This window comes from Xiphophorus maculatus, chromosome 20, assembly GCF_002775205.1.
Source record: "Xiphophorus maculatus strain JP 163 A chromosome 20, X_maculatus-5.0-male, whole genome shotgun sequence".
In the NCBI taxonomy this organism is placed as follows: Eukaryota; Metazoa; Chordata; class Actinopteri; order Cyprinodontiformes; family Poeciliidae; genus Xiphophorus; species Xiphophorus maculatus.
The window spans coordinates 19,145,974-19,170,113 of NC_036462.1; the positions used below are offsets into that span (position 1 = coordinate 19,145,974).

The 24,140-nt window shown below is 39.2% G+C and overlaps 2 protein-coding genes across 2 annotated transcripts in view; both read right to left on the reverse strand.

Annotated features, from left to right (window-relative positions):
* The window catches only part of kcnb1 (potassium voltage-gated channel subfamily B member 1), a 44,823-nt gene extending 31,509 nt beyond the window's left edge, over window positions 1-13,314 (reverse strand). Inside the window, exons 1-2 of the mRNA XM_005799882.2 lie at window positions 12,965-13,314; window positions 11,636-12,300 (exon numbers count right to left, since the gene is read on the reverse strand). Coding sequence (XP_005799939.1) covers window positions 11,636-12,190 — 555 coding nt within the window. The 5' untranslated portion in view covers window positions 12,191-12,300; window positions 12,965-13,314. The remainder of the gene's footprint in view (window positions 1-11,635; window positions 12,301-12,964) is intronic.
* A 1,978-nt stretch (window positions 13,315-15,292) lies between these two features.
* LOC102224227 (prostacyclin synthase-like) lies at window positions 15,293-23,186 on the reverse strand. Its single transcript, XM_005799883.2, has 10 exons — window positions 23,016-23,186; window positions 22,526-22,649; window positions 21,819-21,994; window positions 21,319-21,462; window positions 20,725-20,852; window positions 19,352-19,533; window positions 17,777-17,930; window positions 16,499-16,680; window positions 15,666-15,817; window positions 15,293-15,576 (listed from the first exon to the last, which is right to left on the reverse strand). Exons 1-10 carry the CDS (start codon window positions 23,072-23,074, stop codon window positions 15,426-15,428), a joined length of 1,452 nt encoding a protein of 483 aa, XP_005799940.1. The 5' UTR covers window positions 23,075-23,186; the 3' UTR covers window positions 15,293-15,425.
* Window positions 23,187-24,140: the final 954 nt, after the last annotated feature.

Consider the following 24,140-nt stretch of genomic DNA (forward strand, 5'->3'; position numbering starts at 1 on the left):
GACGTAAGGTGATAAGATCTACACCGGCTCTGTAACCCAACACGTTCCTTAATTTTGCCTGCTGAGCGAGGCAGAGGTGACGGCCTTCACTGAGAGACCAAGAGGTGTGCTTTTGCTAATTGAACCTTTTGTTTCGATCTGTATGGTGTTTGCTTCTGTACCATTTTCAAGTAATTACTGTTCAACAAATGACACATTTTAATTCAAAGAAATGTCCTGCTGTTTTAATCTCTGCAAACAGTTCTTGTAAATATCTGCTGCTGGAAAAAACTGAAGAGCCATTGAACCCCATTGAAAGCCTCCTGGTTATTCCACTAATTATTGATTTCTGAACTCGTCCTGAGTTAAAACATAGTATTGTTGTTTCTAAATGAATATAAATTTGTTTTTTTTTGCATTATTTGACGTCTAAAAGCATTGCATCTTTTTTGTTATTTTGACCATTTCTCATTTTGTGCAAATAAATACTAAATTTTTGCTTGGAATTTCAGAGACATGTTGTCAGTAGTTCATAGAATAAAAGAACAATGTTCATTTTACTCAAACATTTACCTATAAAGAGTAAAACCAGACAGATTGATAATTTTAAGTGGTATCTTAATTTCTTCCAGAGCTGTACATTTGAGTTCATAACTAAATCTTTTCTGAACTCCTCAATGAAATAAATTTTATCAGACGGGGTTTTCTAACTCTCCTTTGATTTAAAAATTGCTCTTAAAAATGAAAAGAAAAATTTCTATATTTTCTCTGGATTAATATTTATTAAAACAAACAAAAAAATCAACATAAAAGTTTACCCTTCATCTACAAGTTATAGACGGAAAAAAAAATCAAAACTAAAATTAACCTATAAGCAAGAACCAGTTCTTCTATGAACCAGTTCTCTACTGTTCATTCAACTTCATCAAAAAGTCTGGTTCCAGCATTTGATAGAGTTTATGCAGATGCTGGTTATTAAAAGTAACTTTGGTCACAATAGTAGTGTGTTTTCGATGAGTAAAGTTACACAACAGCTGTTTGGATGGTCAGTAGGAGCGTCTCATTATTTTCAAAAAAGCTCTAAACTCAGAGGTAATTTTGATCCAGTCCGCCAGATAAGGTGGGCAGGACAGCAGAGAGTGCTTGAAAGTAAAGGGTTAAAGGTAAGTGGTGTGCCTCACTGCACAAATATTCATACAAGTCTGACATGAGCACGTTAGACGTGGTTCTTTTTAACAAGGCACATCCTGTAATGAGTGAAGTGCATGGTGATAAGCTAATGGAGAGGGAAGAAACTCATTTGAATGTGCTTGCTGAACCTTATCTTCATCTGGATATCATATGACCTGCCCCTTCTTCAATACGATGAGGCATGGAGACAGCCATTTCTGCTCTCTGCTCATTAGTGAACCATTACAGTAGCATGGCAACTGTTGTGTTTTTCTGTTTATTCTTAAATCTCCTTGTGAACAAACTGTGGACGGATGCTGGAAAGCAGCTTTCTGTTTAGAGATCGGAAGAAAATTTTGACTCAACCACCTCCAGACACAATTTCCCTTTCAACCATATCAAATAAAAAGAGGATTGCATGCATGAGAAGCAATGACTCGAGAGTAGATGGAAGGATAATGTTAAGAAAAATCAGTGAAGCGGAACAAAGAGTCAAGGCTCTGAACTTCCTCAGTTATGTTATCATCACATCACTTTTTTTCTGCAGTGACACAGAATAAAAAGGCTGATTCTTCAGGAATGACTAAATGAACAAAGTATACAAACCAGCAGCTTATCTGCTGCAGGTGCGATGATCAACAATGATCTTACATCCATCCATTGTCTAAACCTACTTATCCTCATGGGTGCATGGCGAGAAAATCAGAAAAGCCCAGACTGGGATTCAAACCCGACACCTTCTTACTGCAAGGGAACAGTGTTGCCAACTGCACCACCATGTAGTCCTCCTACACTGAATAAAAATCTAATCAGAATAACCTTTTTTCATAGATTTTACTGTACAGAAACTCTTGAATTTTTGTTGTTTTTTCTTATTTGATTCTTGGAAACCCAAACTATCTGGTTCAACTAGAAAGTAACGTCACATTGAGAGGTAAAGGTAAAGCTTACTAAGCATAGAAATAAAAATCCAAGGAGCTATTGAAACAATAAAGTGCCATTTTAAAGTAATTAAACTTCAGAATTAAATATCCAAGCTTTCTTGGGTTTGGTGTCATTGTGTTGTGTTTTTTTTTTTCCATGAGTGTTTGCTTAGGTTTGCAGGAGGTAACTTTTTCCTCCAGTCTGGTCTTGACGAGGAGAGTACAGCCCTGGCAGCACTTGTGTCATGAAGACACGACTGAGAGGGCTTGGAGATGGACTGCATCCAGCAAGTATACTCCCTGTCAACAACATTCCAATCCGTCATTCAGCCATGCAGCTGGAAGCTGACCTTTTCAATCACCGCCTGCTTGGTGAGCAACGAAAAGCTTCACACTATGAAAAGAGACTCAAGAGGAAGCATGTGGTGGTTTTTGGTTTCTAATGTCGACCTCTCTGGAAAGTTGTGCTTTCCTCTGGTGGCGACCACGAAGCCCAGAGCCACTCTACAACTTCTTGAGTGGATGTTCTTTCGCTGACAAGCCCGTCTGAATAATGAATGAAGCAACGCAGCAAAGTAGTTGTGTCTCTGTCCTCTTACTAGTGACCTCTCACCTTCTTAATGTCAGTGTCATCCAAGAGCTCCGCATTCCTCGCTGCATCGGTGAGCGACGGAGAAGGACAGATAAGAAATGTTGCTGAAAAGTGAGGCATGGATTTTATAGGTCTGTCAAAAGGAGATACTGTGTCGTGGGGATGTGCACTCAGTGTGTCGCCTCAGCTGGCTTGTGTGATGAGCTAATGTAGCGTGCTAGATCACCTCTCTCTGTGGAAACTGGCAGTGAAAAGTCTCTGAAGGCATCAGTCACCTACGTTTTTTTTCTCCAAGAAACTATATGAACCAATCTGGAACAAACGGAGACATCCCGTCTTTATAACTCTGTTATAAACTACTCTTATTTCATACTGTAAGCAGGTGAGCACTCCAGGAAGGTAAAACAAAATAATCTTTCAAGAGTTTGTTTCTGCATGTTGTATTTTTCTGTATTTTATGTTCAATATGCTGTGACTTTCACTGCTTGACCAAACAGTATAAAGTTCATCTAGGACTTTCCATTTGCGGTTCACTGCTTGCACTTTCCTTCTCCCTCTTGCAGTCCAAACTTTAGGTAGTTTGATTAGTTAGTGTAAAATGTGCGTAGGTTTTAATTTGAGTCTGTGTCTGGACTAAAATTAATTCAAAGTTCAGCCCGCCTTATATTAAATATGAGCTGATAAATCTCATCACATCTCTCTGTAGGATAAAGCAACGGATTATAATTATTATTGCTTTCAGCCTCATAGCCGATGTTGCACTAGATACAGCATTAAGTCTAAATCTCTTTATTATTACAAGAATCACTGTTTATAAAGTATAACCTAAAATCTAAAGAGTAAAATGTAAAGACTGCTTGGCATGGAGGCCCATTTTGCTGTTCAAAATAGGAAAGACAGGAGAATTTGAATTTCAAGTAACACAAATGTTTGTTGATCATCATGAATGAGGAAGTGGCTACAGGAAGAGTTGGCCATGTTTAGAGTCAAAGCAGTTGTTAGCAAAAAGTTAAACAAGTGAAGTTGTTGCAAAAAATGGCTGGACAAAAAGTTTAAACTTAGCAAAGATTTAAGGCTCATCAACATCATTTTATTCCATTTACATGTCAAATGATGACTGAGTAGTAACAGTAGAAAAGAAACATTTATTATTTATTAAATATCTGGAGATAGACAACTTAAACTTTAACTGGAGGTGTGTGATGTGGTCAGGTGAGACTAAGAGCAACAAACACTTCAGGTGGGTTTGATTAGAAACAAAGGATGAATATGTGAAAACCCCTCATGCCTGGTAAAAAAACGTACAGTGGAGGACCTATGATGCTGTGGGTTTCTGTCTCATCCAATCGTCCTGTCAACCTCGTTAGAGTTTTCAGTGAAAGTGTCAAAAGTAATTTTAAATAAAAATCTGGTGGCCTCCACCTCCAAACCAAACGTGTTGCCGTCGGGTCTTTCAGCAGGTTGATGATGTAAAACACTGAATAAATCAATTCAACATTTTTGCCAAACCTAAAATTATCTTTCTTTCATGGCCGTCTCCGTCCCTAGACCTAAATCCTACAGAAAACCTGCGAAATAAACTGAAGAGAAGCAAACAAAGAAGAAAGAGGTCAAAGATCGTCCCTCTCTATGCTCCAATCTTTTACAGAAGAAAACTAACCAACACTGACAGCAGGGTTTTCAATAAACCTATGATTTTGTTACAAAAAGTATTTCTAATTAAGAATTTTTACCCCCTGACACAACAACATGTTCAACATAAATGATTACTGTAGAAAAATTTAGAGCTAAATTGTTAAATGTTTAAAGTTTTGAGAAAAAAGTAGTTCTTTTTCACTCACGGTGAACAGACAGCAGCTTTCTGCTCATCTGACAAACACACATTTTATTCACTCTCTCCTTTCTCAAGTCTCTTCAGAGAAACATTTATCTTCTTAGCTACTTAAGGCCCTGCCATGTTCAATGATTTCTGTTTTTAGCACAAAGCTTGTATTATGCTCTGGAGTTGTTAGATCTAAGAGTCGAGGATGTTGCTGCTGTCGCTGATGCTGATGTGATCAAGTGAAGATGGCAAATCACTTATACACTTTTGAATTCATATACAGTAGTTACATGGTCCAATAATTTAGGATACTAAAAAATAATAATTATAAACTGAGTATATGAAAATGATGAAAGAGAGTGTGCAATATCTTATTGTATTCAGGGCACCTGCAGTTCTGCTGTGTCCAATATTATATCTCCAGATAAAGCAACCTTTACTTTCATACAATCCTCTACATGTTCATGCATTTGAAAGTACACGAACATATTTCGTTCCCCTTGATGTCATTTTCATTGTTTAGTTCGGGCATCTGCCTGATGTGAGCTATGAATATATGAGCCAACCCAATGCCACATGTAGGTAAATGAAATAACGTACAGCCTGGCAGTTGGGTTGGATCGTTTGTGCAGAGGTGTAATCATTCAAACATGAAACAGGCCTACAGATTGAACACAGATGCTTGGAGGCAAATTATCCACATTGGTCACGCAACACTTCCATCAACAAAGAAAGTAATTTATACGCCACAGGAGTACAAAGCTGGGCTCTACTTACTGACCATCATGACATCTATTCTCAACTTTGTCAGACGTTTCCTGAACAAGTTTCAGCTAAAATGTAGCTTTTAGCGGCTGTAGCTGCAGCATAAGTTCCTTGCAAAAGTTTTCATGCTGCTTCGTCTTTTCACAGTTTTTAAAGAGCGTAAATACACCAGCTACAATTAAATTATTGACGTCAAAGCATACGCATCTGTTAGCCCTAATGTAAATGTAATTGAGAATCTGAGGCAAAATTTGAAAGTTGATCTCTGCAAATGCTCTCCATTCAGTCTACATTGTGGCTGTAAAATAACGTGACATAATGTGGGGAAAGTTCTATAAGTATAAATACTTTTGCCAGATACTTTAAGACCTTGAAGTTCTGAGAAAGTTACGCAGACACTCAACGCAAACAATTTAATCTTCATCTTCACTGCTCACAGATGGACAGATCTTCTCCTCAGATTAGCTGCCACTCGGCTCTGATGGGATGCTGCTTCTGTTCGAAAGCTGATCAAAGCGGCGTGTTAAATCGATAATGCTAATTCCCTGCCCCGTGTTTAGAAAGCTTCATTAGAAATGTGTAATTGCTGCTGAAAAAGCTGGGAAAAACAAACTTAGAAGGATTTCATCAGAGCCTTAAGATGTCATCAAGATTAATACAGCTGATTTATTCTTTGGATCACTTCGACATGTCATTAGATTTTCCACAATAATTCCTGAGTATGTGAATACTGGGAAGAGGCGACCCAGCAGAAGAAATGTGAAACATGCGGAGATGGTGATGAGTAAAAACAACGACAGAGACTCCTTAATCTCTCTGTCAATGAGCCTGGCTCTCCTTGTGACTCGACGCTGGCCCACATGGCGATATATGGCTCTGTAATCAGTCTGGCAGCTGGGAAACTGCGTGCCCTAAATTTATGGCTATTCAAAGCTTACCTAAGCGCAGCGAAGGAGATGCCGTTACCTGGCAACAAATCGTGAAAACAACGTAATATGCCCTCTGTAATTCCGAGCATAATTGTTAGTGCGAACAGACGGAGCGAGAGGAAGGTGAAGAGAAACAGAGGAAATGATGAGCTCTGGTACTCGGAGTCGACGCCGAGTGACTAACTACTGTTTCACCTTTGAACTCTCCGCCTTTTACGTCACTCACTAACACACTGACTGTACAACTTCAGCGTCTTGTGAAAGTCCCTCTTGAAAGTCTGATAACTCTGCATCCAATATGTCCCCAAACAGATTTTCTTAATTTTCACTAGCAAGTCATTGATCGGGCCAGATAGCTCGAACACTAAAGGGTTAAGAGAAATCACTGGACTGTTGCATCCCAACACCGCCCTGGGCGCACACAGTCATCCCAGACTCTACAAACAACAAGGCAAAGTGCTTAAAGTGAAGTCAATCGGAAATATTTGATGTGTGGTAAGAAGTGCAGTTAAGTGCCCTCTGGTCATGGCTGCCTGTGTCTCACTGGGACGAGGAGTTTCTATGCAATTAGCTCACACAGCCTCGGCCAGAGCAGCAGAGTTTGTACATGCCAGCAGAGCTGCTCTGTTCATTAACAGGACTGCAGCGCTTAAAATCAAATTCATGACTAATATTCAATGTAAACAGGTATTACGAGCATTCGGATGGACTTTACGTTACATGAAAAACACAATAAAATGTGTTTTTAAAACAATCTAACATGAATGAGATGAAATTTTTCCAGAGTAAAATTTTTTGGTCATTTCTTGGCTCGTTTTAAAGATTTCTGAGTTTAAATCTGGAGCTTGCAGAAAGCCACTGCAAAGGAATTTCTGGGTTTTTAAGATCTGCTTCATTGATCAGCACCGCTGACTCATGCTTTTGCAAAAGTGAAAGCATAAAAATACTAAACTTATCTGTTTTGATAAACTGGCTGGCTTTAATTTCTCCTCTTGTAGAACTAAGTTGGTGTGACTCCTGCAGACTTTGCCCTTCACCGCTGCCTTGCTGTGAAAGACGGAGCGCTTTGGACTGAGCGCTGCAGCCTAAGAGCCTCACAAGGAAATCAGGGTTTGCAGATGTTTCATTACGCTCCCTTCCTTTAGGTCGGAGTCAAACATTATTGTGGCACAATCAAAAATTTAGCACCACTGAAATATAAATGAGACACAATCTGTGTTTGGGAGGAAACAATTTCACAGAGACAATTTTTCAATAAAGTGTAAAGAGCAAACTCTGTCTTAATGTGACATTTTTACTGTCTCACACTAAAGAATAAAATATTGGAGGAAAAAACAGCAGGCTTCTTTTTTTAAAGCTTGTAAAAATGATTAAAGTTTATAAAACTGATTTAAAATCCTAGACCAGATATTTGCCATGTAGCATCCTGAAAATACTTTTATAAACAAACAGATTCAGGTGATGAATGAAACTAAAAAAGCATTTTGGATGATTAATTCTTGCATCATCAGGTGAAGACACCATCTTCCCTAAACTCCTGAAAACATTTTTTTTTTACGTTGACCAAAGAATACAATCAATCAAAACATTTACTCTTCATTTGTTTTTATACATTTCAGACCATTCTTGAGCTCCAGCATATTATCAACGGCCAAATCAACTCAGCAGAAAAACATCATGGAATATTTCCAGCACAGTTCAAGTGTGTAATATAGTTAAACCTAATGGCACAGCCACGTTAGAGAGCAGAAATGAGCCGATGGTAAAATGCAGGCTAATGAATGCGGTAAACCAAGAGGCACTTAATCAGGCTGAAATTTAGCTTGCAGACAAGAATAAATTCTTCCAAAAATTCAGCATAAATGTAAAGTGAAACAGAATCTAAATTTATTCAAAACAGAAAAGAAAAGAACAAATGTTTCTACTGCTTCTAAAAGAATAAAACACGTTGACTATTAAAGAACAATCTAGAAGATGTGTGCTACACTTTGTAGCACTTAGCAACATGTACATACTGTATATCTGGGGTTGCTATGTTTAAGAACAACCAGCTGATTTTAGCTGGCTAATTAATCATGCTATCTGTTCAGGTATCTTGCAGCTGAAACAATGTAAGAGTGGCGACGCCCCTTTAGCTTCCACACCATGATTATCAATGTTTTTCACAACCAGAAATGTTCCCAAACAGCCAAATTTCTTTTCCTGTAACCAAGGAAACAAGGATAGGGGCCTTCCTTCAGCCACTGGCTCAGTAGTGCACAGCAACAGGTTGGGGAGGGGGAACCTCAGGACACATTTCCTGGCATCTCAATGAATGAGATTGAATCCTGTTTTAGACGTTTGTGTTGCTCATTATAAGAATATATCCAAGTTAGTGAAAGTGATAACTTACCATAAAAGCAGAGAGATGATCTGAATCTCAATTATTGTGGCGTTATCCATGCAGACATGGTCATAGTGGGCTGTTTGAGTTTCTGCCTGCTTGGTAAGCTAATGTTCATGCTCCTCTGCTGCCAAAGATCAGGCCCTGCAGTGTTTACTATGATGCTGCATGACTTTAAGCAACGTGGCCGAATATTGAAGAAAAAATGATTGCCAGTCTCTGCAACACAAGGTCAGACATGGATCAGAGTCTTTAAATAGACGAGTAACATTAATTATGTAGCAACTCCTGTTCAAAGAAGTGTTTGAAACTTCCTCGAGTAACGATTTGACCATCACAGCTCAAAATACACGTCTTGCCTTTCCACACAGGAGGTCTTTTTAATGCGTCTCTCAGACTGACCCCGTCCTCCACGGGGTCTATGCAAAGGAAATTTAAAAATGGATTAAATCTGGACAGAATTTATACACTTTTTCTTGTTTTTTTATTTATTTCTGTTTTATCAGTACTTGATCCAGATATACTTCAACGATGCAGATTTTTCCTTTAGCGATTTCTAACAAACCTGTGATGCCTTCTCAGAACAGCTGGGATTAAGTTACACACCGCTGATTTCTCAATGCAGTTTGTTTGACTCCTTAATTCAGGCATCATTAATCCCCACACAAATATGCTGCTAATGAACAGGCAGCAATCCACGTGTAGTGAGCAACGACCAGGTTGAATCTTTAACTGCTTTCTTCATTTAAACGTGTTGTTAACATGGCAGCCCTCATTGATCCAACAACGTGACGTTCTTTTCTTCCTGGACTGTGAGTTATGAGCCTCTTAATGAGTTGGGTGATTGAGTACTGAGCTGGAAATGAGACAGAGGTGGCAAATGAAGCCAAGAGGGCAGAGTGTGAGGAAAAGGGAGTGGGTGGGTGGGTGTGATGCGAAGGGCTAAAAATACATATTTTGCACAGGAAGGTTCTCTAACAGTAAGTGACAAGACTCCTTCCTGTTCTGTTTGCTGTTGCCCGGAAAACAAATAGTCATTAATTATCTCCTGTTATCTACACGCTAGCAGCAGCGGAGTGGTTATTGTGCGACTGAAACCAATAAAGGGAAACAAAGACTGGTGTCATGTGTTTCAAATAACAAAAACCCACCAAGAGCAAAAAAATTCATTAGTGCTCCAGGAAGACGTCAACATGGAGCAGCTCTTTGAAGATTGCATAGAGTTAATTTTATGTCACTGATTCATCGATTAGAGAGAACAAAATGAACCTCTGGAGTGCTGCTGTTCGATACCAGCCGGTGAGTAGACTATATATGCCTTTATTTTACAGACGGCTTTAATATTCGCTTTTTTCTTCTCCCTAAATTACATCTACTGATAGGAAAAGATTTAACGCAGCAGCTTAGTTTAAAGAGAAGCCCAGAATCTTTACTGTTTGTCATCTAAATTAAAAAACATTCAGTAAAGACCTAAAAATGGAGAAGTCATTCATTCAGTCTTACTGTGTCTTGCAAAAGTATTCGTGTCTCTTGAGCCTTTATAAATTTAGCTGTATTGTATTTTGGGGGAGATTTTATGAGTTTTACCAACACAAGAAAGAGCAAAATTATGTATCTGGAAAAAGAAATATGACATTGTTTTCAATTTTTTTTGACAAATAAATCCTTGGAAATGTGGGGTACATTTGTAGTCACCCCTTCTACTCTGAGACCCATAAATAAAAACCCAGAGGAGGAGTTCAGAACTGATAACATAGCTTCACAGTAGGATTTAGGATGTTGGATTTAACTGGAACGTTCTAACACATAAACATGATCTCAGGCATCCTACTGGTGCAACTGACTCTTTACTTTACTCTCTTATCTGGCTGCAGAAACAAAACTCTAGACTGGAAAATAAATATATATTATAAAGAAAAAGTTTTGTCCCTTCAGCTTTCATCTCATTGAACAAACTCCTGTGAAGATCCACTCCTCTGTGTTTCTTATGATGTGTTCAAGGAGACGCATAAGAGAAGGAAGACAAAGAGAGGGAAGGCTGTATTATCTATCTATCTATCTATCTATCTATCTATCTATCTATCTATCTATCTATCTATCTATCTATCTATCTATCTATCTATCTATCTATCTATCTATCTATCTACCTATCTATCTATCTATCTATCTATCTATCTATCTATCTATCTATCTATCTATCTATCTATCTATCTATCTATCTATCTATCTATCTATCTATCTATCTATCTATCTATCTATCTATCTATCTATCTATCTATCTATCTATCTATCTATCTATCTATCTATCTATCTATCTATCTGTCTGTCTGTCTGTCTGTCTGTCTGTCTGTCTGTCTGTCTGTCTGTCTGTCTGTCTGTCTGTCTGTCTGTCTGTCTGTCTGTCTGTCTGTCTGTCTGTCTGTCTGTCTGTCTGTCTGTCTGTCTTTTTAGTGCCACTTTGTATTTGGTCAGATCACCTTCTTCTACATGTTTCGAAATTACTTTTTTTCTTTCAGTTTTCTGTATTGGTAAGATTTATAAATCTGAGATTTATATCCATGCAGTTCCTCAAATGTTACCATCAGCCTAGTTGCCAGTTGTCTCTGACTGCTGCTCATGGTCAGTTTACCTGGGCGGCCATGTCTGTGGATCTGACGTTGTGCCAAACTTTATGTTTCCAGTTGATGGATTGAAAATTGGAAGGTGAGTTGTGCAAAACTTGGAATATTGTTTTATAACCTAAACCAGCTTTAAACTCATAGACAACTTGATCCCTGATGATATTAACTCCTGTTATTTACCAAAACAGCTGCTTTTACACTGATGGATTCTGGAGGTAGTTAGTTGCATTTTATTTTATTTAGTAATATCAGAGTAAGAGGGGTTGGAGGGTGGGAGACACGCTTTTTGTTGACTGAATTAAAAAAACTGTACTTCAGTTTCCTTTAATTTTATGAGTCTGTCCCTTGTGCTGCTCCTCAAAATAAAAAAGAACTTAGAAATTAGGAGGTGCTGAATACTTTTGCAAAACACAGCGAGCAACAAAAGTCTGCACACTTGAAGTTAGTTTACCTTAGCAGCAAACGATGAGCTGGGCTTCTCCAACAGGTCCCAGAGCTTCTTCCTCTTCTCAGAGCAGCATGTGGTGGTGAACTCCTCTCCGTCCCGCTCCCTCATGTTCTCGGCCTCCCTCTTCAGCTCCTCGTTCATCTGCTCCTTCTTCTGGTGATACCGGGCCTGGCAGCAGGACTCCAGGTAGATCTCGTCGATGCCCCAAAAGTCCAGCTCCTGGCTGAAAGAGAGGGCGCACATCTCCTCCATCATGTGCAGCTTCCCGGTGCGGTAGAAGTTCAGGATGGAGGTGAAGGCGCCAGGGTGCCGGTCGAAAAAATACTCGTTGTTGTCCAGGCTGTAGTCGTCACATATCTCCATGAGGGACTCGTGCGTGTTGCAGTCCCGCAGCTTGCCAAGCCGTGTGCGGGGCAGCCTGTCCAGGGTCCTCCAGAGGACTTCGTGGAGAAGTCCCCCGACATTGAGTCTCACCCGACGGGAGTGTGTCTTGGTCCGGATGATGTCTATGGTGTCCGGAGGCAGCGTGGTGGTCAACCGGGAGCCGGTTTTGATCATCTTCGCTCAGCTCAGTTGGACACTTGGAGAGCCTGGAAGACGCAGTTTGGGAGATTAGGGAGACATGATCCTGGAGATGACCGCATCAGGACCCCGCTTCGTTTCTTGTGCTTTGAAAAACAAGAGGAAGAAATTTTTTTTTAATTATTCAGCGCCTGCTGAGCGGCCACCGCCGGTGTCCTACAGCAGCAATGTCAGGTGGTTTATCCACTCATCAGAGAACCAAATAGATATTTTAATCAGCTTTAAGAGGCACAGCCGATTTTCTTGCTGACACGGGAGGTGGACAGCCGGGCCAATGATAAACTGGACTCAGAGTGGGATCGCTGTCCGGTGCTGAACATCCCCCCCAATCTGCCACCCCCGCCGGTCGGGTGCTGTCCGAGGTGCTGAAAGGTGTCAGTCCGGGTGGAAAAGCGTCCGGTTCCGGTCTAAGCTCGTCATATCATAAAGCTATGAAGTTGTGTGAATACAGAGATGAGCTGTTCTCGTATTAAGCCGAGCTAATACTGACACCGATTATCAACTTTGATTAAGAGCCCATAACACGCCGGGTTATCCCCCTAAGTAGAACCAGATGGACCTTGGGTAGATATCACACTTTTTTCCACCACGCTTATCCAAGCTTACATTGGCTCTTGCAAACATTGCGAGGGGAACAATAAACTTTTATGAGCGCAATAGGAAAATAAAATCAGCTCCAACGCCCCCATATTAAACGAACTAACAACGCAATATCTTAAAACACAGTCAATAAATAAGCATCACACTTACGCGTCTTCTTCATGTGACGATTCACCTCATGAAGCGAAATCAGCATCGTTTCGTTTGCAGGAGCGCTACAACTTGTTAATCCTGCCACACGCTCCTTCGCTCTGCCTGGAGTCGAGCGATGCATCATCAGCCGCGCTCAGACATGATGGAAAACACAATGCCAATACAAAAAAAATAAAAAAAATAACAACGATAATAAAAATAAAAAAATAACAGCGCCAAGAAGTCTCTGTCTGCCTCTCGCAGCACTTCTGGAGTGAATCAACAAGTAGACTGCAGAGTGGAAGCGGGGATCCTGTCTGAATCTCGCCTCTGAACAGCTTCCTGGCAGCGCTGAGTGGCTGTGACTGTGGACGGGATGCTGCTGGGGCTGATTTCACTCAGGCTCCTCCAGCGGCGCAGTCAGTGTGAAATTAACCCTCACAGCGCCACAGCGTCGCGACTGATTGCGCTTTGTTACTTCGCTACTGGACATAATTGGAGAGGATTTTGATTTTGCCATCGCGTTATGCCTCCAAGGAGTTTAGAAGTGACGTCTTGCGTAAGGAAGAGGGATAAAAAAAAATCCTACTCACTTAACCTAATTGTATTTGATGGGAATCGTATGAAACACAAAAAAGTAGTGTATAATTGTCATGTGCTATAAAATTGATAGATTGCTGGATTAACACCCATTGGAACCAACAGCCTTTAAAGTGACATTGTTGGGAAATAAGTCCTACCAAGACTTGGCGTCCACCTAAACTAATATGGAGAGCATTCATCAGTAAACAACCAGAAGGCTCATAAGACTCTAAGGAAGCTACAGAAATGAACAGTTCAGTCAATCTGTTTTTACACAATCATAACACAGGACCTAAATAAACTGCCTCTCTGACAGTTTCACATTAAACTTAGACAGTTTTGTGAGGTAGATTTGTGGTTTGGTTTTGAATGTGTTATGATCTTGTTTATTTTTTATTAATTTTTTTGTATGAACAAACACTAATACCTGACAAAATAGGTCAACAACTAGTCACAAATCTGATCTTTTTGAACAACTCAAATGTAAAAAGTCATTGTTGAAAGGAAGCAGTTACCAGTTTGCCATCATAACCAATATGATGGGTTATGATGGGTTAGAATATTCAAAAATGAATATTTTGATCCTTTGTGCAAAATGCCATGTGTGTCAGAAAACAAGAATGCACATCTTCTCAGAGAAACATGATGGCAGCATCATGTTGTGAGGTTGATTTTATTGATTTTATTACCAGAGGCAGAAAAGCTGGTCAGAGGTAAATACTGAATACTGAATAAAAAAATACAGAAATTGGTCAGAGACTGCAAAGAATTTAGATTAGTGATGGAGGTCGCACTTCCAGTATACCAACAACCCGAAACATTCAGCCATAGTTACAATGGGATGGTTTATACTCATGCGTTAGAATGGCCCAGTCAAAGTCCAGACCCAAATCCCATTAGGAATCCATGGCATTACTTTGAAACTACTGTTCAGAGAAGCTCTCTGTCCAGTCTGATGTAGCTTAAGTTATTTTTATAAGACAAATTGGCAAACATTCTGTCTCTACATGCGTAGAGTTGGTAGAAACAAAAAAGACTGGTGGTTCTACAACAGAGATGTCCAAAGTCACTTCTCAAGGTGTGGTATCCTGCATGTTCTAGATGTCTTTCTGATCCAACAAAAATAAGTAAAATTCATAATTTATCTGGCCTCAGCAGAAAGACAAACGGTGAAGAGCTAATTCAGACATTTGACTCAGCTGTGTTGAAGGATGGACACATCTAAAATATTAAGGACTCCAGCCCTTGGAAATATCTAATCTACAAAAGAACGACAGAGAGAGGGCTGCACGCATACTTAAAGCCACACTTTTAAGGTTTTAATTGGAAAATATTTGGTCAACCTTGCATTCTTTAAGATCTGTGATATAAAATCTCAAGAGTTCAACAGGTATGCGTACAATTGCAAGGCACTGCATGTGTTTTTTTTATAGTTCTTTCAATGCTTCTGCTATGAGTTGTACTCTGTGATAGATACTCTCCTGTGAGTAAGAGGGACGAGTTGGAACATAAACTGAAACGTTCCACTCAGATTCACTCTGCAAACAGCAGGCCTGTTTCTGCCGGTACCAGATCAGCTCTGTTTACTAGACAAGCGCCGCCCTCATTAAACTCACTCTGTAGTCAACATGAAGAACTCCCCAGCTTCCTAAAACAGTGAGCAGCAAATCACTGCAATTTTATTTTGTTACATTTTTATTGTTTTGTTTGCTTACAAAGGCAGACTAAAATATTTGACGCACCAACAAAAGAATATTCACAAAGTTCAGCAAACACATTACTCATTTTTATTGATAGAAAAAATAATGTTCTTATAAACACATACAACAATAAATACAAACGTACAAAAATTATATTGACAATATTAACAATGATTTTGCGATGAAATGTTTAAAATTTAACGCATTGCTCTTGGCTTATATCTGACAAGCAGGTCTCCCTGAGGCTGCAGCATCCCAAATCCGTAACGGCTGGCATCTTTCTCCGGAAGCTGATCGTTGGAGTCACAGAGCTCCAGATCGTAGCTGGTCAGCAACACGTAAACAAATCTGAATCGTGAACACAGGCGAGAAACATAATTAGAACTTTCGACTTCAAAGCTGCAATTATTCTGATGAAATATGTGCAGGGCGCTCACTTTCTGATGGTATTGATGGCAAACTGCCTCCCCACGCAGCCATTGGTCCCTGCACCCCAGGGCATGGTGTAATATTTCAGCTTCTTTCCTCCTTTGTAAAAGTCCTTCTTCACTGATCCATCTTCATTCAGGAAACGGTTGAACTGGAATTTCTAGAGGGGTAACAAAGCAAAAATAAGATGCAAGAAATCACAAAAAAATTTAAATATGACTAAATGTGATGTTTGACAGTGGACATACAGCTCTGGAAAAAATTAAGAGACCACTCAAAAATGATCAGTTTCTCTGGTTTTACTTTTTATAGATATATGTTTGAGCAAAATTAACATAGTTTAATTATATGAACTACTGACAACATGACTGCAAAATTCCAACCAAAAATTGGAAATGGGAAAATGAGAAATGGTCAAAATAATGAAAAAGATGCAGTGCTTTAATACCTCAAATAATGCAAAAAAATAGAAACAGTTCATGTTCATTTATAAACAACAACATTGATGTTTTAACTCAGGAAGAGTTCAGAAATCAGTACTTTGTGGAACAACCCGGAGGTTTTCAATGGGGGTCAGTGCAGCGGGCTCTTATATATTTTCTGTATATATTTTCTAAGCAGACTTGCAGTGTCCTTCCCACGCCTATTAACTCTGTTTCTGTTCTCATGCTCTGATAATCCCTGAGTAGCCCAGAGCTCTGGATCTGACCTCTCACTGGGCCGTTCAGGGTCAGCTTTGTGTGGCCGCTTATTCCCACCTTACATAAACCACTCTTGATATCAATTATCGTAAAACTTGCCTCCAACTAGTGGAGGAAGAAGAAAGAAGCTGGAAACAAACCTGTGGCTCGGGGTGGACCTCTGGGTCCATCTGAGGGCTGACAAATGGAAACAAACACAGCCTGTCTCCTTTTCTCAGCAGGTAATCCCCACCATCAGCCATGTGGAGGGTCTTGTCCCGCACTACCTCTCTTGTTATGAAGGGGGCAGCAGTGAGTCTAAGAGTCTCTTCCAAGACACTGTCTAAATTAAATCAAAACGAAAACAAAAAATCACAATGACTGTGCGAACGAACAGACATGTTTATGTATTTTTAATCTTTACAATGAATATTTGCAACTAAACCAATGGATTTAGCTATTTTTCAGCTGCAACACACAGTTAGCATGTTATATTTATTTATATGTAAATGCTATTACAGTAATAAGCAAACGTATTGATACCCTTTTCACATTTTAATGTTTAAACCACTAACATTTTCAAAGATGGTACATGTATCCTGTCTGTATCAGTTTTAAAACATTTAGAGACTGAAGGTCCATTTTTCTTTTACAAGCTCAGTCAGACTGGTCGGAGTGCATCTGTGAAGATCAATTTTCAGCTCTTACATCAACATGCTTCGATCCCATTTTACACCAGGCTGTACGTTCATGATATCTGTGCTGATAGAAGGTAAACCTCCAATCTTCTGCAGCATTTAACATGTTTTCTTCCAGACCTTCCCTGTTATTAGCTCCATCTATCTTCTCATGAACTCCGATCAGTTTCCTGTCTATGCTAAAGAAAAGCATCACCACAGGATTTTGCTGACACCGCCATTTTGTTTCACAGTGGGATGGTGTGTTTTTATGCAGGTCTGGAAGTTTAATTTTAGTCTCATCACCTTCTATGTATGCTGGGTCTCCTTCACTGCTTGTGACAGACTGCAACAAGGATTTTCTTTTTCTTTTTTTTTTTTTACAATCATGCCATTTTTTCATAAAAGCCAGATTTGTGGAGGGCATGAATAATAGATGTTCTATAAACAGATTCTCCCAACCTGAGCTGTTGATTTTTGCAGGTCAGCAGGAATCTATTGTGGGGTAAAAGGGACTGAATATGAATGAATGGCACATTTTGGCATCCTGCATGATTTTGCTTCTACCTCACAAATATGCACTACTCTGTGTTGGTCTGTCAAATAATGTGCCAATAAAACATATTCACGTTTTGTTGCTGTAAACATAAAAAAATGAAAAGCTCCTAGTGGTATTAATACTTTTTAATTATTCTAAAAATACATCCAAAGTAAAGCAGAAAAATGCTAATCTGGTAACAAAAACAACAATAAAGCCCTCACCAAACACTGGGGTCTTCGTGGATTTGTCCATGAGAGGAGTCCCTGAACTCGCCATCTGTGAAATCTGGCCAAACTCTCTCTTCACTGCCGTCAGGGCTTCAGGGTTTGTCAACAAGTAGCCCAAAAGCCAAAATGCAGCAGGACCGACATTTCCCTGGAAACACACAGATGGAAAAAAAAACCCTCACATGAGCATGGTGTGATAAGATCCCCCACTCTGGTGTTGCATAGTGACGGCGCAGGTGGCTGTTTGTTAACGGCAAATAAAAAAATCACGCGACATCCACAGATCTAAAATCTACCTTCTGGTTGGAGTTGTGACAGAACACAGCCTTTATTTAAATTATTATTATTTTTTTGTAATTACATGAAAAGCCTAATGATTTTTTTTATTTAGTGCTGGAAGACAGATAAGAACGGTTTCCGCTCATGTGTCTGGGAAGAGGAGAGCCATGCTCTGGTTTGTCTCACTTCTGGCAAAGCCCAGTGCAGTAATGGTTTACTTAAAAAGGAAAGCCAGTGGAAACCTGAGGTCCCCTGCCATCTGCCTGCATTCAAGGGCAGGACGATCAGCACTACAGCAAAGCTTGTGACTAAAATACACACGCTAGAAAACAGAACTGTAGCAGTAAATATAATCACTTTTTCATTTATCAGTATTTCTCGTAGTAGAAATTTCACATGGACATACAAAAAGAAAGATTAAAATAGGAAACATCTCTCTCTGTCATGTTTTAGTGTATTTTAAATATTTTTTTTTTATCTAAAAAGCTAATTCATGTGTATTTATGCTCTGGAAACAAATAGAGCTGCAGCTGTACCAATAAGTTTTATCTCGACTAAACACTGATTTCTGGTTGTTTTTGAGGTCTGAACTGCAAATTCTATTATTGTTTTTTTAACGACCACCATATAAAAAAGGAAAAGGTTTTTCAGTAGAGTTGCATCAGAGAAAAACAGCTTCTGGAGCAGACTTTCTATGTTTCATCGTGATTTTTTAAAAAAACAAAAAACACCAGGAACATCTTTAATGTTACATATCACAGTGTGAAAAATGTGTATTCTTCTAAATTCTTCTTAGACACATTAGACAGATTTGTATCCATTCTCATGTCAAAATGTTTAAGTATAGATGCACAAGAGATCAGAATCAACTTGGCTGATACATTTATAGATCAGAGAAAGTGGGAGATCTTCAATCTGATACATGTAATGAAAAGGAAAATTTAATCTGTCTATATTTGAACAATCAGGGATGATTAAGAGAAAACTGGCTGATTCTGCTCTAGAAGCTGATTTTCCTCAACACTGGCATCAAGTGCCAACAGTTTTGTCCTGTATCAAAAGACAACAGCACAACCATGTGACTAAAAGGGAAACTGCATCTCCTTTTCATTTTGAGAGTCACTTTCTTTAGAGACAACAAACAGAATACATAATAAAACTCTAATAAAGACAGGGTTATGTCATGTTAATGTGACAGAGCAGCAAGCTTTTCTAACTTACAGACATAATCACAGTCAGAAATCCAGGCTTTGTTTTCACTGAATGCCAATCCCACACGAGCTGACTCACCTGCGTGGCCCAGAGTTGCATCAGGACGGCCCTTCTTTGCATCTCTTCGTCCACGCCGTCCTCTTTCAGGAGCTGCCTGTAGGCGTGGAGCCAGGGGCTTGACCCAGAGTCTTCTGTGAGACCTGCTGGAGCCAGCAGCTCCCAGAGCTTTCTCTGAATGCTCTGTGCAGTCCTCTTCTCCTCTGTCACACACAGATAAACAGAGCAAAAGTGAGCGTGTGAGTAAGTCACAGAAAAAAAAAAAAAAATCAAAAAGAAAAACATAAGCAGTCCGATTCAGTGACATTGTCATGTTTTACTGCAGTGAGGGTGGATGGATGATGGAAATCTCCAAAATAAAAAAGGGGATGAGAAGAAACAACAGCAGAGGGATTTCTATGTTTGTTTTGATAGATACGAGTTACATCACTGTTAGTGGAGCAAAATTAGTCACACAGGACTCAGACACTATGTAAGCAGCTGAGTAAGAGCAGCTCACCATAACTACCTCTAAACAAATCTAAGACTATATTTTGATGATGTCAAACTACATTAACTAGTGACAGACGTAAAAACCAAAAAACTACATTTACTCATACTGGTAAAACTCCTCCTTTATTGACTTAGCTTTACCAAACGTAATCTCTCTTGGCCTTTTTCCACATTTTCTCACCCTGCAACCACAAATTTCCATTTATTTCATTGAGATTATGTTTGTTAAAGAACTTTAGTGATCTAAAAGCATTATGACAAACAGGGAACACAGCAAGCAACTCATGGATAAACTTGTGAAGAAGTGTAAACAAAAGCTAGGCCAATAAGGCAACATCGCAATTTCAGAGATCACTGTTTAATAATCCACAACCTTAAAATGTAAAGATTAGGCACAAATGCACTCCTATCAAGACACGAACAGAAAGCCGAGAAGAGAGCATTAACAAGAGAAGCTCCTAAAATGGTTGCATTGGAGGAGCTGCAGAAATGCTCAGCTTAGGTGTGAAAATTTGCTGACAGGACAACTAAGAGTCACGCATGGAACAAATCTGACCTTTATTAAGTAAAGGTCACATTCCAATGTTTAATGCTTAATGTTTAACAACAGACTATTAAACATGTCTAATGTTTTTGCCATGCATTCAAACATGTGCAAAACTGGTACGGACTAAAAATATATCAAAACCAATAATAATCATTTTCCCTCTTCTTCATAATGATGGCTTAACTCTTGGCTTACCACAAAAAACATCCCAATTAAATTTACATCAAAGTTTGAGGTTCCAATGTGGCAACATTTGAAACAATTCAAAGCTTATGAATACTTTTTGTGAAGCATCTAATTTCCTTGAGTTAAATGTTTCAGAAGCTTTTCAAAAAGATCCAGCCTGTCTCTGTACCTTTCCTCAGAGTCCCTCTCGCCAGACTGCATAGGACGCCGTCGAGCTTCTTATATTCCTCATAAACTCTTGAGGGATCTGTGCTGTTGTTGTTTTGTTCTCCTCCAAACAGCGTCAGGTAACCGGCCCTGCAGAGTAAAAAGAAAAAAAAACGGATGAAGAATGATTAAGTCAATGAATGCTATACTCATTTTGTTGATGAACAGATAAACAGCCCAGACAGTTTTTCATTTTAAATGCCCACAACGCATATCATTTGAATTTTTCCACTCGCACGCCTCGTCGATGTGCGGGATCTCCAAATTGTAGACACAAATGTATAAAAGGAAACAATCACACACTGTTTCATGTGACCCTCTCCCTCTTTAGCTTACTTAACAGTTGTAGTAAAGTTACAGTTGGAAACATATCGTCCATCTGCCAAGATTGTTAAGCCGGAAAGGTGACCTCAATGCGTTTCTCCAGCAATGCTTACAAACAGAAAACCTCCAAATGAAGTAGTGTGTAAACTGTTTACCTAAAGGGTCTTTAGTCACATTCCTGTTATAACAGCCAAGAGTATTTGAGTGTGGGAAGACGTTCTTTTTTTCATACTTAAAGAGTAAGCTGTAGGAGAGGTGGAACAAGCCCTCCTCCTTCCAGTTCCTCTGGTTGAGCGGCATTTCGGTTTTCAGCAAGGTCTCCAGGTTTCGACTCATAGTGCTGTTGAGCGTTGATAAACTCCCTCCCATAAAGTGCCTGCAGACACAAAATGTTTAAGAGGAGAGCAGAAAAGGTCAATTGCAGGGAATCTTGTAAAAATGCCTCACAGACTGATAGTAAAGCTAAAAAGCATAATTAAGGAGTTGCTGACTGGACATATTAGGCAAGAGGCAAGTGCAAGAAGCCAAAGAGCTCTTCCCCAAAAATACTTTCTTTATGTTTAATTCCCTTCAGAAAGAGACTTAAAATTCACAAGAAAATATTTCTGTTCTTCAATAAAAAGAGAACTGGATAATGGCAAAAGAAGAAAAACAAAAATAGGAAGCAGATAAAGAGGAATAACCACAGCGATGAAAAGACGACGTAAATGGCTTGAGCCATTAAATAATGACCTTTTCATCATCGCCTTGGCTTTCTCTGGCTGGTGAAGAGGGAGCCGCAGGTTAAAAATACGCTCCATGAGCACCTGAGCGTAGCGCCCGAAGTCCAGCGAATCTGGGTCATTGATGACTTCATCGTAAGAGTGTGGATCCAGCAGCAAGGTCACATAGCGGCCTGCAGCACGCACCTATGCATCCAGAGAAGTAAGAATGGATGAGAAGATTTTAAATTTCTCATTAAAAATACATCTTGTGACACTTGGTTTTTATGGTTACTTTAGGGAATTAAAAAATAATAATAATAATTGATTGAATACTAAAGGTTCCTCTGGGTTAATTACATTTTGTTACAAAAATATAAAATGTGTTCTACAATAATCTGGAGTAAAGTCCTCTGGAAAATTTTAAATGACAGAAACAGAAAGCAAAAACATTCAGAGAAAACATGATCAACATTCACTTCTCTAAAGACTCTAAACTCGCCCAAAGCTGCAGGTTTTTCAAGATCAACAGGAATGAACCTCATCTTCAAAATGATCTACAGTGAGTAAAAACAAAATAAAATCTGCCACAAAGAACTCGTGCTGAGTATTTCAATACTTCCTCGGTTAATTTCATGCAGCTGAACTTAGATTTCTCTCCAGATAAAGAACAACTTTCACATCCAGCTGTTACTTTACAGTAGACGGTATTTGAGGAGTTTAAAACTCCTTACTTACCGTGAATATGTTGCCATGTTTCAGCTTCATTCGGGTTATGAACTTGGATGCATCTTTTCCAAACTCAAGTGCATGACCCAACCATGGGATTAGTCCTCTGTCCAGAGGCGGCTCAGTTTTGTATCTAAAGGAAAGGAAATGAAGAACAAAAGACACATCGTACACATGAGTTCATATTTGGAAAAAAAATATCAAAGCGCATTTTGTTATGTTGTTTCTATCGTTATAAGAGATGTGACTCAAACCACATACTTTTGTATTAGTAGATAATTATGCCTAATTACAACAACAAAACAAGAATAAAAGCTTGAGGCAAAAGGCATTTTGAATTTGATTTGTAGCCTGTCTGTATTTCTTAAAGATCATCCATTTTATAGCTTGTTACAATTTCCCTTTCATGTGTAACACAGACATTTTTCTGCACTCATCAAATCGTTACAATAAAGTCTTCTTTGTAGTTGTTCATCGTCATGAGCTCAGACTGACTTACCTCCAGCGGTGTGTGAGGAGAAAACACAGCAGAACCAGCACAGGGAATATCCAGATCATCTTTGCTCAACTTTCTCCTCCGCGGAGTCGCGATGCTCCCACCAGCGTCTCGCTGGCTTTTATACTCTCGCGCAGGCGCAGTTGCTCAATAGCGCGCTCGAGCCGCTGAACACGTGTTTCCTCTAGTTTTATTTTCAAGAGAAATACCGAAAAAAGGGCAGACTTCCTGAATTAATTTGTTAACGTTTTGTATGTCGTTAAAAGAAGAAAATAAAGTAAATTATTTAAAATGAATTGCTCCACCGCGGAGTGTTTTCTTCAGAGGCAGATATTTTTCAGCAGAATTTGCATTTGTGATTAGGGTTTGTGTTCCTTCTCCAAAGCAAATGCTTTGGACAAGAACTGGAAAAATTATGTTGTTTGTTTTTTTTTTAACTGCTGGGAATATCCCTTTGAAGAACAATTCCTGTTACTGTTCACGTATTCTACTGTTCGATATCTGAGTCACAACACTTGTGCTTAGTTTTTATTAGATCAGCACCTACAATAATGAATGGATATACGGGCAAAAAAGGGCAACTGCGTTTCCTCCTATGGTAGCATTGTAAAATATCCCTCAGGGCAAACAATGCATGAATGGATGGATAGGTGGGTGGATGGGTAGACAGACAGATAGTAAAACAAATGTTGTGTTTAAGTGTTGTTCTCTCTGCTAAACGTCCATAAAAGTTACAATGATTCAGTCTCTTTAGCAGGCGGCTGCTGTTTGTAGATCCCAAGATTACATTTTAGGCTTTAAGGCTTCACTTAGTATTTGGATGCCTGTTGAATCACCCTCTCCCCTATAATGTTAACTCTCACTGCCTCAGTTAGTTGAACACAAAACTAATGAGGTTTGTAACATATTTTACTAGAAGGTTTGGATGAATGCCGGACAGAGACTAAGCCAAAGAGCTGCAGCTTACAGCAGACAGCTTATTAGTTTATGTTTCCTGGCAGTTTTACATGATTTACAAAACATTGCTGAGATTCTTATGAATACTTGTGTTGTATGTTTAAATAAAAATAAAATTACAGGGAAAAAATGCTTAGCCTAAATCCGGTTACACTTTGACTAAATATCTAA

Bases quoted from the DNA above. Each gene is read 5' to 3' on its own strand.
- LOC102224227 (XM_005799883.2), bottom strand. From the start codon at position 23,074: ATGATCTGGATATTCCCTGTGCTGGTTCTGCTGTGTTTTCTCCTCACA. The intron at 21,995-22,525 runs GTAAGTAAGGAG...CTGGATGCATAG, and splicing joins AACATGGCAACATATTCACG to GTGCGTGCTGCAGGCCGCTA. The intron at 16,681-17,776 runs GTGAGGGCTTTA...GATTTAATTTAG, and splicing joins CACGAAGACCCCAGTGTTTG to ACAGTGTCTTGGAAGAGACT.